The sequence below is a fragment of the Brienomyrus brachyistius genome, chromosome 4 (assembly GCF_023856365.1).
Source record: "Brienomyrus brachyistius isolate T26 chromosome 4, BBRACH_0.4, whole genome shotgun sequence".
Taxonomy (NCBI): Eukaryota; Metazoa; Chordata; class Actinopteri; order Osteoglossiformes; family Mormyridae; genus Brienomyrus; species Brienomyrus brachyistius.
Window position 1 is genome coordinate 4,195,344 of NC_064536.1, and position 12,306 is coordinate 4,207,649.

Sequence of the window (12,306 nt, forward strand, 5' to 3'; positions counted from 1 at the left end):
CTGAAACTGAATTCTCAGCCGTCATTCATTCCAGATGCTACACATATACCTTTCATTTTGTAGTGAGCACTATAGTCAAGCATATGATAAAGATAAAGGTTTTCATTGGCTTTCTTTCAGATGCATGAATATCTTAATCCTTCCATCTTCCATCGTCGATTTTCCGGTAAACGATCCAGGAGTTTATCCCAGGAATAAAGCACAAAGCATCCCTGGCTGGAATGTCAGCCTATCACAGGACACGCACCTGTACTCGCTGAGCAGCGTCATAAGCTTCTTATTATGGATGCCAGTACAAGAATATTTATTTGGGATGGAACCTTTGACTCCTCGCAGTTTAGTGTTCCTGGTGTACCGTGTATCTTTGCGAAATATCCTTAAGTTATACAAGATGAACTTTTATAGCCTTAAAGATTGGATATATCGAGCGAGACAGATTTGCCAGCCAGGCAAAGACTATAAGTCATTTTATTTCCAGAAGTTTATAATGCAACGTAACATGCTTCGATAATTTAAACTAATAGATCATCAGTCTACTGATACTCCCCAGGAAGGGACCCATGGGCTCTCCGCGGGGCCCCTGTATGATTTTTCCGGCTTTACTGACGATACTTATAATGTCACTGAGTCATTATGCCACCCCGCTATTTATTGACGTATTTACTATATTGACAGGGTATCAGTCTTCCTTATGACCATAAATTGGCTGCTTTAGTACTGTGCTACAGGAAAGATCATCTTTTGAAACTTGAATATTTTAGAGTCGATGTTCAAAGTCTATACGCCTACACGGCACGGAAACAGTAAAGGGTAACTTCACAAATTAAATTAAGAATTCTTCAGAGAAAGTTTTCCACTGGGTCTGGCCAACTGCATGTCAGGGTCTTAAACATGAGCTGAAGGCTACTGGTCTGAATTATAATTCAGTGCAAACAAAAACTTGAATGAAGGAAAACTAATGGCTAATATATAAGCAGATGTGTACTACTCCTGCATATTCTTGTGGATGTTAAGCTGATTTTGTTAGTCTGTCCCTGTGACTGTCATAGACAAATGATTGTGTCACCCTTAAAAAGGACTGACTGAGTTCATTATAGAGTAGATTCAGTTGTACACTGTAACCAGGGTCCGGTACTTAAAATTGTCATATCAAAGCAGATTTAATTTAATTAAGTGCAGGACAACTGGACATTACTGGAAGAGCTGCAGGCAAACATAAAGTTATTTGAAGAGCAGTGTTTTTCTAGACATGAACTTCAAGTAACCTTGCTGTTGGCGTTGCACTTAAAATGTCTTTGCATAACTGATATGACTTTGTGCAAATGAATCGCTCTAATCTAAATGAACACAGACTGGCTTTATGCAGAAGACTAATATTGTGCTGATCCACAGCTAGCAACAGATAAGGTATGTAACAGAAAGACTGTATACAAGTCCAACATGAAACATTATATGCAGTGAATTATTTGTCAAGGGATGCAAACTTTACTTGTTTGTGGGAATATAGTTTTATGCATGCCTTAATCCCACCTCCACCCAGCGCAATAAACCAGTGTTTCTGAATCCGCTATTATGGTAGCAGGGGGATTTGCTGCCCTGTACACGACCATCTGTAATCATACTTCACAAATACAAATAAAACACTGGCTATTGAAAGGTTGCATGTTTCACATTAGATTGCGCTGGTCATTTTCGCCTTATAATGTTTTATAAACATTAAGGGAGTGTTTTTCGGTCAATGGATATCACCAATTTCACATATAAGGATTTAAGGTAGGGCCGTCCGTAATTCTTCCTCCGGGACAATAGAGGGCAGTACGCACCGGTTTACATTTCACAGGGTTTTCCGAAGAAGAATTAGAAGTTTGCAGCATTTCGGAACTGGTGATGTCTGATATGGCTGTTGTTTTTCTGCTAAACCTTTAAGAGATCTTGTACTGATCATGTCAGAATTTCCACCTGCCTAATACTAGCCTTTAAGAGAGGCGTTTGCAACCCCACTATGGTTTATAACACGGTGGGATTCCCGGTCCTCAGGCACGTTTTGAAACCGAACCTCGACTCGGCACACGCTGCATTCGGCTGGTTCGGGCTGTGCCGGAGGGGGAGACCGGGTACGAGCGATCGCAGGCAAGTGCACGGTGAGGCGAGCCGTAGTAAGTTAGTGTGCTACGAGCTGCAGCACAGGGCCCTGCTGAAGGTGCAAGGACAGGACACTGCAGCCTTTCTGCAAGGTCTCATGACGAATGACATCCATCTGCTGACAGACGCCGGACAGGGAGCCCTGTATGCGCATATGCTCAATGTTCAGGGACGGACTCTTTTTGATATAATGTTATACAGGTGGGTGCATATGAAACGGTACAAACCATTTTTATATATTTGTGCATATATGGATAGGAATGAGTACAGACGTATGCATCTGGTGTTCTGTTTACTTACTGTCATGTTACTTGTGCTCAAATTATTTGAAGGTTCTGATATACAGCCTATATTCCGTGTGCAAAAGGTCATTCTCTTAGTTTTATGTGCTTTTCATATTATTTAAGGGATATGAGCATTTTAATTAACTTTAGTATGTGTTCAGTATAAATAAACTTTTGATGTTGAACTCGCTGGTCAGTTTTGATTTTTGGCAAACGGTCATAAGCACTTTTGTTGATAAATGGATTTTGGTAGAAGTGGTCGTTTTGTTACATATATATGTATGTTCGTCACAGTTTGAAGGAAGCGCAAGGCACGGAAACCAGGGTGTTACTGGAGTGTGACAGCACGCTGAGCGAGTCCGTCCAGAGACACCTAAAGATGTACAAGATCCGTCGGAAGGTGACCATCAGCGCCTGCGCACAGCTGGTTCTGTGGGCTGTGCTGCCGCAGCACGGCTCGGAGGGCTCGGAGGATGTAAGGCCGGAGCTGGTATCCCCAGAGAACGCACTGGTGTTTCAGCGGGACCCCCGAACAGAAGCCATGGGGTGGAGGCTGGTTGTGGATCGGGAAGTGAGCCCTTTGGAAGTGATGAAATCCTGCCAGCAGGGGGAGCCAGAGGAGTATCACAGACATCGCTACGCCATAGGTATAACTTTTCAACAGCTCACAAGTGTGTGACTATTTAATTCAGTTCTTTATCAAAAATGGTCGCGAGCCCACCTCGCTGGGGAATTATAATTATCTGTAACTCCACACTCCTAAGTAGATAAACGTTAACCAGGAAGTATTAAGCTTTTATAAATTTTTATACAGATTGGTGCCACAAGAAGAGGACATTCTTGTCGCATAATTTACCCCATGCAAAGTTTCCTTACTTCTGAAAAAAAGTTTTTCAAATGTCAGGATTACCATGCAAAAAGACATAACCTGAATTCAAAAGGTTTTTATTCATAAAAAACCTAAATGCTTCATTGTGCATTGAACTAAATGTCTAAAATGTGTGCCACAATGAACACTGCGTACGAACAGCAAGGGCCAGGAGGAAGAATTCCAAGCTGCGATTGAGCAAATATTTAAAGTGACCTGTCACTCATGAGACTGTACAGAAAGGGAAGAGGAAGGTGCTTAGTCCTGACTTCAAGCAGAACTGCTTCTGAACTGCATTAAGGGTCACACTGTTTACCTTATTAGACCCAGCTGTTTAAACCCCTATTTTTCACCACTGATGAAAGTTCACCGGTATCTTATATAAAACTTAAAAACATGCATGCATGCTTAGGGATGGGGAAGTAATATTGCAAAGACATGTCCTTTTCCCTCCTAGTTAATCAGCGTTTTGCATCAGGTTGGTGTGTGAGGGGATTCCCATAATTCCCATAATCCTGTCTGTCCCATGACAGCCAGGCAACACACTTTGTACCCCTTATAGACAAAAAAAAACTCTCCACCAAGAGACATTCACCATATTTTATTACATTTAGAAAGTGTCACCATTACTCTGCTCTGACCTGGAATTGGCCGCCGGCGTCCCTGGTTGTTTTGTTGCGTGTTTAGTGTGAATATTTCTGATTATGATATTAACACGACAAACTGCCTTCTCATTTAACTTCAGTAGTGCCTGTTTGACTGTATATTTCAGCCTTTTATCAGTGTGGCTCTGAAGGGAGTCGTCTGCCCTCCATGCACCCTCTGTCTCCTGTGATAGACACAGTATTTTGCAGATAAGGGGTGGGAGGAGGGGGGGGGGGGTCATGGGGAAGGGTGGCCTATCGGACCACCCCTGCCTTTTTGATGGCCCCCCTCTGCCTTCTCGTGTGCTCAGGTGTCCCGGAGGGTGCGAGGGACCTTCCCCCCGGATCGCCCCTCCCACTGGAGGCCAACCTGGTCTACATGCGGGGAGTCAGCTTCGCCAAAGGCTGCTACATCGGCCAGGAGCTGACGGCGAGGACCCACCACACGGGCGTGGTGAGGAAGCGGCTCATGCCCGTCTCCCTCACTGCGGCCGACGGCCAGAGCCCGCCAGAGGGGGCGCCGTTGGTCACACAGTCCGGCAAGCCGGCCGGGAGACATCAGAGCACCCTGGGTGACCGAGGCCTCAGCCTGGTCCGGCTGGCACATGCCAAGGAGCCCCTCATGTTTAAGTCTCCCGACGACACCCTTGTGACCTTAGAGGCCTCTGTGCCGGACTGGTGGCCGAAGGACACATTTTAACCGCTAAAAACGCTCCATGCAGTAACCAAGGTGACATCAGATTTTGTTCATGGTGTTTTTAATCTCTCCTCTCTGCTTCCATCCTCCTGCTGGTTCAAATAATATTGGGGAATTATTTAAGTTATACCATTTTACAGTAATGAGAATAAAAATGTACATTATCTTTTGAATTTGAAGTTATTTCTGATATTCAGCGATTTTCCTTTTTCTAACTTTGTTTCGTGATGGCTCGCCGTTTGATGCTTGGTATTTTTGTGTCCCAGTATTACAAGATTATTTCTTTGACAAATTAACCTATGTGTAAGCGATACTGAACAAAAGTTATGTAAAACTAATAATTGTTCTGTGAAAGTCCACCTTGTGGTCAACTGGTGAACTGCAGGCTGGGAACTTAATTTTTTTTTTTTTTAAATAAGCCTGGCTGCACATTTATGAGAGTGGCACATTCAGGTTTTTATTCTAAAGGTAGTACTGTAATATCACATGACTCTTCGTGCACTTCGTGTGAATAAACATACTAGCAGAAACAGCTTGTATTTCCGATGCTGGAATCGGTGGCATGACATCGAAACCATTGAGGAAAAAGCAGACCTTATTTTAAAACTCTTATCATGCAGCCCCATTCCGGGCCTATGTAATTCCGTACCACCCTGGGTCACAGCACGGTCCGCATCGCCTCCCTGATCTGCTGCAATAGGGCGTCGGGTCTCGTGCTCAGTGAGCTGGGCTCCAGCCTCTTGAAGTCCTCGTCGTTCAGCATGCATTCCAGGGTCTGGGCCACCCGCTGCAGGTCGAAGATGGCATGCTGGGGTCCCAGTGTGGCCAATGCCGCCGACACGGGCCGGGGGCACTTGGGACCAGAACTCCCCGAGCAGGAACTCAGGTAGGACAGACGGTTATCGGCGATGACCTTCAGGAACGAGGCAAACTCTTTGTAGTCGATGCCAGTACAGGATTTCATGATTACCTGTAAAAAAATGGCCATTCATTAAAAAAAACTTCTTTGGAAAAACTGTTATTAACTAACCATCTTTGAGTTATATGTGGGTAGAGTGTGGGTCAAGACAGCCTGCAATCAGAAGTTCGTTAGTCATATTCCAGAGTCCTGGCTGCTTTTACAGTAAATGTACACTAACGGCAAATGCTGTAGTTTTTCGGCTGAATGATGTGTTGGTGTTTAGGGATGCACTGGTATATAATCGGCCAAATATCATTATCCGCCGATAGCTGCCTTGTTCACTACCATCGGCCGTCGGTAAATTAACCCCCTGCAGTGGCCGATGTTTATTTGTGGTGTTGCATCAAATTTTTTTCGCCCAATCTGGCAAAACGTGTAGCGCTGACCTGCAGATTTGGTAGAAGATCCAATAGATGACATTAGAGGAAACGGGTACCTGGCGGGTATGTGATTTGTTTGCAAATAAGTGTGGGAGTATTTCACGGAAAAAGATCAGCGGTACGTAGTTTGTAATATGTGTTCCGGTGATATCTCAAGAGGTACTAATAGCAGGAATTTTAATACAACACATCTCGTCAGCCAATGGAAAAGCAGATATGTAGGAGTATACAACGATTTCTTAAAAGCCGATTAAAAAACAGAAAACGAAAGAGCGCAAACCACCAATACCAAGACTCCATCGATAACCACGTCATGAGAAGTTGTAAAAAATCCACAGCACCAAAGCTAAAGAGATCACTAACAGGGTGATGGAGTTTATGGCATTAGATGACCAGCCTCTCTCTGCTGTGGAGGACACAGGGTTTCGAAGCCTGATGGAATATATGGAGCCTCGCTACATGCTGTCCAGTCATCGACATTTTGCTGACTCCTGTCTCCCTGAAACGTACAACGTTGTGGCCTCATACATTCATCAGCTACTGGCTTGTGACACCCCTGCCATCAGTTTTTTGACTGATATATGGAGTTCGGACATGGTGGAACACTTTTTACATGAAACAAAGCCTTCTAGAAGAAAAGCACGCACTTGCTACATTCGCCCCGGACTACGACCTCCCTGTAACCCTTGCTGCACACCAATGAGGTCTAGTTGAAAACTTTATCATGCTCCTCTCCCCACTTGAACAACTGAGAAGAGAAATCAGCCCGTCAGAGGCATCGGCAGCTGACGTGACCCCCTCAATCAGGGCGCCGAGACGTCATTTAAAAGAGGAGTCCGACAGAAACCATGGCGTTAAAACGACAAAGACCACATTATTAGAGGCTGTAAACCAACACTTCACAACAAACAGTTCAACAAACTTCAAAGTTGTTTGTGATGTATAAAAGAAGATGTATAAAGATCATGATTGAATTTGTCGTCATTCAGAGATGAGGGGCTGAAATAATAAGTTCAGCTGTTTTTAAAATTGATTTTTTGTGTTTCCGTGGCACAAAAAGGGGAATAAATAACAGCAGAAACATAATTAACAAAAACAAATAACATGGGTATCGGCTATTGGCCCAATTGTTATTTTAAACATCGGTATCGGCCCAGAATTGCACAATCGGCGCCTCCCTACTGGTGTTTCATTAAAAAGAAAACATTAATAGTCAGGTTTATAGAACAAAAAATATTTTACTACATCAGGAGAAGCAATCTACGATGGCATTTAGGACCCTGCTTTCATTATAGCACCATCCCTTGGGAATTTACAGCAGGCAATGTGAAGGACAGCTCTGGGCCCTTGGGAATTTACAGCAGGCAGTGTGAAGGACAGCTCTGGGCCCGGTGTCTGTACCTGGCAGTGCAGGTCCCAGGTCTCCATGCTGTTTCTCCATTCGCTGATCTCCTTCTGCACTGCGGAGAGCTCACTCTGCAGGAACTGCCACATCAAGTCCAGGTTGCAGCCATTCAGCCAGTTGTGGTTAATGGAGATGGTGTCCTCCTGCAGGTGGAAAGGCAGACGGCCAGAAGCCCAGATATGACTGTGAGGCGCACGGTGATGACATCATGGTCTGGCTGAGGTTTTCACCACTTGCACGTCACTGGTTTATATTGCTAGCTCGTTTACTGGGGGAAATTCAGGTTAAGTGTTACTCATGGATACCACACTGGCACTGTCAGTCCTCAGGTTATCGACCACAACAGAATCATAACTTTGAAGAGTAACACTTGCCTAACTGCACACTTTGAGGTTATGATTATTAAATCTGGGCGATCAAATGAATCTCTTAATATATAATTAACAAAAAACTTGTTTCTTTTGACACAAAGGAACATCTCTCTTTACCAAGTTGTAAACCTGATGGTGCCACCCACTGGGCACAAAGATGATTTCCCCAGCCTCCTGGATTATCTCCAGGGGCTGGCAGGCCTCGTGGTAGTGGGGGTAAAGCTTTTTTTCCTGGAGGATGGGGGCAGTGACATCATAGACAAGGTTTCCATGGCAATCCCGTAGATTCTCCTCCTGGCCCGGTGGGTAAAGAAGCCACTTCTTCCGACCACAGATGTTTGCTGACCAGCTGTTGGAGCGGAAAACATCCGCGTGGAAAGGTGTCCTAAAAGGAAACACTATACTGAGGACCCACATACACAGCCGGGTACCTTTATCATGCTCATGTTTAACGTTTTACTTTTTTTTTTTTTTTTTTTGTTAGACCTTACCAGGAACCTTTAGGTCCCATGTAAACAAAGCGGTAGTCGTCAACGTCAATGGTATCCCAGTATTCATTCAGCCAATCAGAAGTGAAGAAGACAGGTGTGCTGTAGGCATTGTGTTCAGGAAACGTTCTGTTGGACACAGGAAATTTTCATTTTCGCTGCTAATGAGGTCACAATTTTCTTATTCCTAATTCTGCATCTTATTACATGTAACACAAAACTAATAATGGTAATCTAATCTGATATTTTAAGTCCAATTTCAAATGTGACGGAGGTCCTGGAATCGCTCCTAGTGATTCTGAGCAAGAGCCTTTCACGGTGGCAGCGCGTGCATGCCGCTCCTGCGCCACATGCAGCTACGGATAATACGCTGATGCCAAATGCAGTGATTATAAGATCACCATCGATAAAAGGCGAACAAACCTGTGCATGTGCCAATCCTTCAGGTAGAGACACCCCTTGGTAGACGAGTGTCCGTTTTGAATGTATTCTTTCCAATAACTGATAAACTCCTTGAAAGGCAATATTTGCTTGGGGTTTGCGTTGTACTCCCTCGCATTACAATTGGCAACGGGAACCGGTGTGTCATCTAACAAACACAAATTAGACGAATGCACACAAAATAATAGTAATTCAACATGAGGACAATTATAAATGTTTAGTAACAGGTACACTACCCTTTTCGCTACCATTTGTAATAATGAATTTAGCATATAACTGGTTAATAAAAATAAAAACATGCTTACCAAAACACTGAAGCAACTTTCTAAAATTGGGTTTCCCTTCATCAGTAACCCAGTTCTTTCTGCTGTTCCAGTCTTCTGTGAACTTGGTTGAAAGCACACAGGGGCGATTTGGGAGCAGATATTTTTGGAAGAACCTGGAGTAGTTAAAATCCTTCCTCTCTATGTAATCCACCAAGTCGGACGGGCACGGCTGCTCGTATGACTGCCGTCCGCTTTTAACAAGGTTGCAACACGAATGCAATGTTTCCCTGTCCATGACATTCACGTTTATGTCTGATATGTATAAAACGGACGTTTGACATCGGAGGTCGGTGAACGCATTCAGTTACTCAGCATAATGTCAAAATTTCAATACCTATTAAGTAGCGAATCCAGAATGATTATGCTTAGAAACTATTCCGATGCAAAACGTCTAGTTTCTATTTATTATTTGAAGATAAACGGAGTATTGACTCGATTGGAGATTCTTCTGATTTCCTCGTTAAGGGCATTCACGCTCCTCTTTCGTGTTAGTTGATGCTTCGGATCAGTGCTACATAACATTTTTACAGCAGCATTACTGTACATTACTATGAGGTTTTCAGTATAAGTAGAGTGCGCTCCTTTGCAAATTGATGCAACTAATAATTTAAAGGGTTTCTGTAAAATTTGCTAAATATCAGCTGCCATAGTAAGGTGTATTTAACTGGCCGGACCTGCTGTGAGGGGGAACCTATTTTCCGTTGCACAAGATAGGGTCGCGTGTATTTTTCGTTTATTTTCTTAAATTATTGCTTTGGTCCTGTCAATTGCATCACGCACAACAAAATTACATTTTAATGTTCATATATATGTATATATATATATATATATATAAATTTGGATTTTTATAATGTTAGACACTGTGTTTTTCCCAACAAAACTAAACGACTCTTTATGTACTACCGGATTGTAAATATTGGAACACCACGTGAAGAACCTGCCCCCATGTTACTGAAAGGACACGCCCTACTCGAAAATAATTGGACTGTTGCACTGTTTCCGAACCAATCAGTGGCGAGGCGTTTGATGCTAGCAGGTTTCACCGCTTGCGCGACCTTGGTGTTTTCTGAGATTGTAGTTTTAGAACTTTTTAATCTAATCCTGATTTTTATAATAAAACAGATTTCATTCGAAGAAGTTCAAATATTAATGATAATTGTAATACAGACCCAGCCCATCATTGATCAAGGCAATTAAATTATTGGGATATGAATCTGGCCAGTTAAGTAGCGTAGGGGGTTGTTAATCAGTTCAGCTGCTTTGGTGTTAATGAACTTAACAACAGCTGTGCTAGAGGGGTAAAAATGAGACGACCCCCAAAATAGGAATGGTTTAACAGGTGGAGGCCACTGGCATCTTCTCTGGCTGTTTTTTACCCACTAGTTTTGCATTTGGCTACGGTCAGTGTCACTACTGGTAGCATGAGGTGATGCCTGGAATCAATTGGCATTTGACCTAGAATACCAGAATTGGCAGGTCTGCCACTGGCACCCTGTGTTTTTCACAGATGAGAGCAGGTTCACCCTGAGAACATGTGACAGACGTGAAAGGGTCTGGAGAAGCCATGGAGAATGTTATGCTGCCTGCAGCATTTTTCAGCATGACCTGTTTGGTGGTGGGTCAGTGATGGTCTGGGGAGGCATATCCATGGAGGGACGCACAGACCTCTACAGGCTAGACAACGGCACCTTGACTGCCATTAGGTATCAGGATGAAATCCTTGGACCCACTGTCAGACCCTATGCTGGTGCAGTGGGTCCTGGGCTCCTCCTGGTGCACGACAATGCCCGGCCTCATGTGGCAAGAGCATGTAGGCAGTTCCTGGAGGATGAAGGAATTGATACCATTGACTGGCCCCCCACAATAGAACACCTCTGGGACATTATGTTTCGGTCCATCCAACACTGCCAGGTTGCACCTCAGACTGTCCAGGAGCTCAGTGATGCCCTGGTCCAGATCTATAATGATGTAGAAGACGAAGAAGCTCGCTGCTGAACGAAAGCAGTGGCTGGGAACGGGGGCTTAATTATGTTAGTGTGTTTTTTTCTTTCATTTTAATTTTGAGTCTGCAGTTTGCAAAATACAAATAAAAGTGCGATCTCTGTTCAAACAAAACACAACCTACCATTATTAAGGTGTTTTAAAATGTTCAAATAGAAGGCAATAGGTCTGTTGTTTTTCTACTCTCATAATTTAGATTCCTTACCAGGCTACAGATGACTCATCTCTTCCAGCTGATCCCTCCTTACCCGTGCTGCTGTTGCCTTATACTCCAGTGTTTGCATCAGCACATGCAGTTCAGCATCACGCCTTTTAACGTCCTCTAATGTGTCCTCATTTATGTCCAACAGACATCCATCACGCATGACAGCGTCACGCAGCATCCAACATGCTACAAAGAATGCTGCGAGCGTCAGAGGGCTGTATTGTAATGTTCCACCTGACTTTTAAACATCTGAAATGCATTTTCAGCAATCAAATGTCCTTTGGTGAGACTTGTCTGAAGCCAGCCCCAAACCCACGACATGAAGGAACAGAGTCTCAGCCACACACTCAGCCCACTGACCTATGTGGCTGTCTGAGGGACTGGGGAAACACACTAGGGGTAGGTACACAAACTGAAGGGCGTGAAACAGGCAGGGTTCATCGTGGCTCATTTCTGTCACAGAGTTTTGTCCTTGTATCTCTATTCTAATCTAATCTAATATATATAAAATGACTGAATTATAAATAATCTAATATCTAATGACAATCGCGAAACATACCTCAGGCTACTGGAATTTCCTGATTCACTTTGTGCCTCCATCTGCAATTACCACTATGGTTGCATCCCAAAACTGTTTTTTTTTTAACAGTTCTCTGGCTCCCTCCCTTGATGACTCGTTGTCTAAGAGTGTTTTCACACTTCCAGCACTTCTTAGTCCAGTTAAAATGGACTCTGGTTCGATTTCCCCCTTGGTGTGATTCATTTGGGCAGGTGTGCGAACACAGTTATTGCACTCGGGTAAAGACCGAAACAACCATACCGAGACTCTGATGTGATCTTGGTCCACGACTCTGATGTGGTCTTGGTCCGGTCTCAAATGAACTCTGGAGTGGTTCATTTGTGGTGCAAATGTGATCCAACCTCATTCTGACCCACCTTCCAGGTGATCTCCATGAGATTGAGCTAAATGGCTCCGAGAGTCAGGTGTGCTTTGCATTCTGGGATATGGCAGAGCCCGTCAAACCAGTAGCAGTGGCTAGGTGGAGAAGGACGTATCTTGGTTTAGCAGCGAAATATGCTGCCTTCATGAAAT

General features: G+C 43.8%; 2 protein-coding genes across 2 annotated transcripts; one reads left to right on the forward strand and one right to left on the reverse strand.

Moving 5' to 3' along the window:
* Positions 1-1,831: 1,831 nt before the first annotated feature.
* On the forward strand, positions 1,832-4,808 carry iba57 (iron-sulfur cluster assembly factor IBA57). Its single transcript, XM_049012054.1, has 3 exons — positions 1,832-2,343; positions 2,721-3,073; positions 4,250-4,808. Exons 1-3 carry the CDS (start codon positions 2,003-2,005, stop codon positions 4,636-4,638), a joined length of 1,083 nt encoding a protein of 360 aa, XP_048868011.1. The 5' UTR covers positions 1,832-2,002; the 3' UTR covers positions 4,639-4,808.
* Positions 4,809-5,012: 204 nt separating this feature from the next.
* jmjd4 (jumonji domain containing 4) lies at positions 5,013-9,692 on the reverse strand. Its single transcript, XM_049012034.1, has 6 exons — positions 8,987-9,692; positions 8,664-8,829; positions 8,244-8,369; positions 7,870-8,137; positions 7,378-7,524; positions 5,013-5,605 (listed from the first exon to the last, which is right to left on the reverse strand). The coding sequence occupies exons 1-6, from the start codon at positions 9,240-9,242 to the stop codon at positions 5,294-5,296; spliced, it is 1,275 nt and encodes a 424-aa protein (XP_048867991.1). The 5' UTR covers positions 9,243-9,692; the 3' UTR covers positions 5,013-5,293.
* Between the last annotated feature and the right edge of the window lie 2,614 nt (positions 9,693-12,306).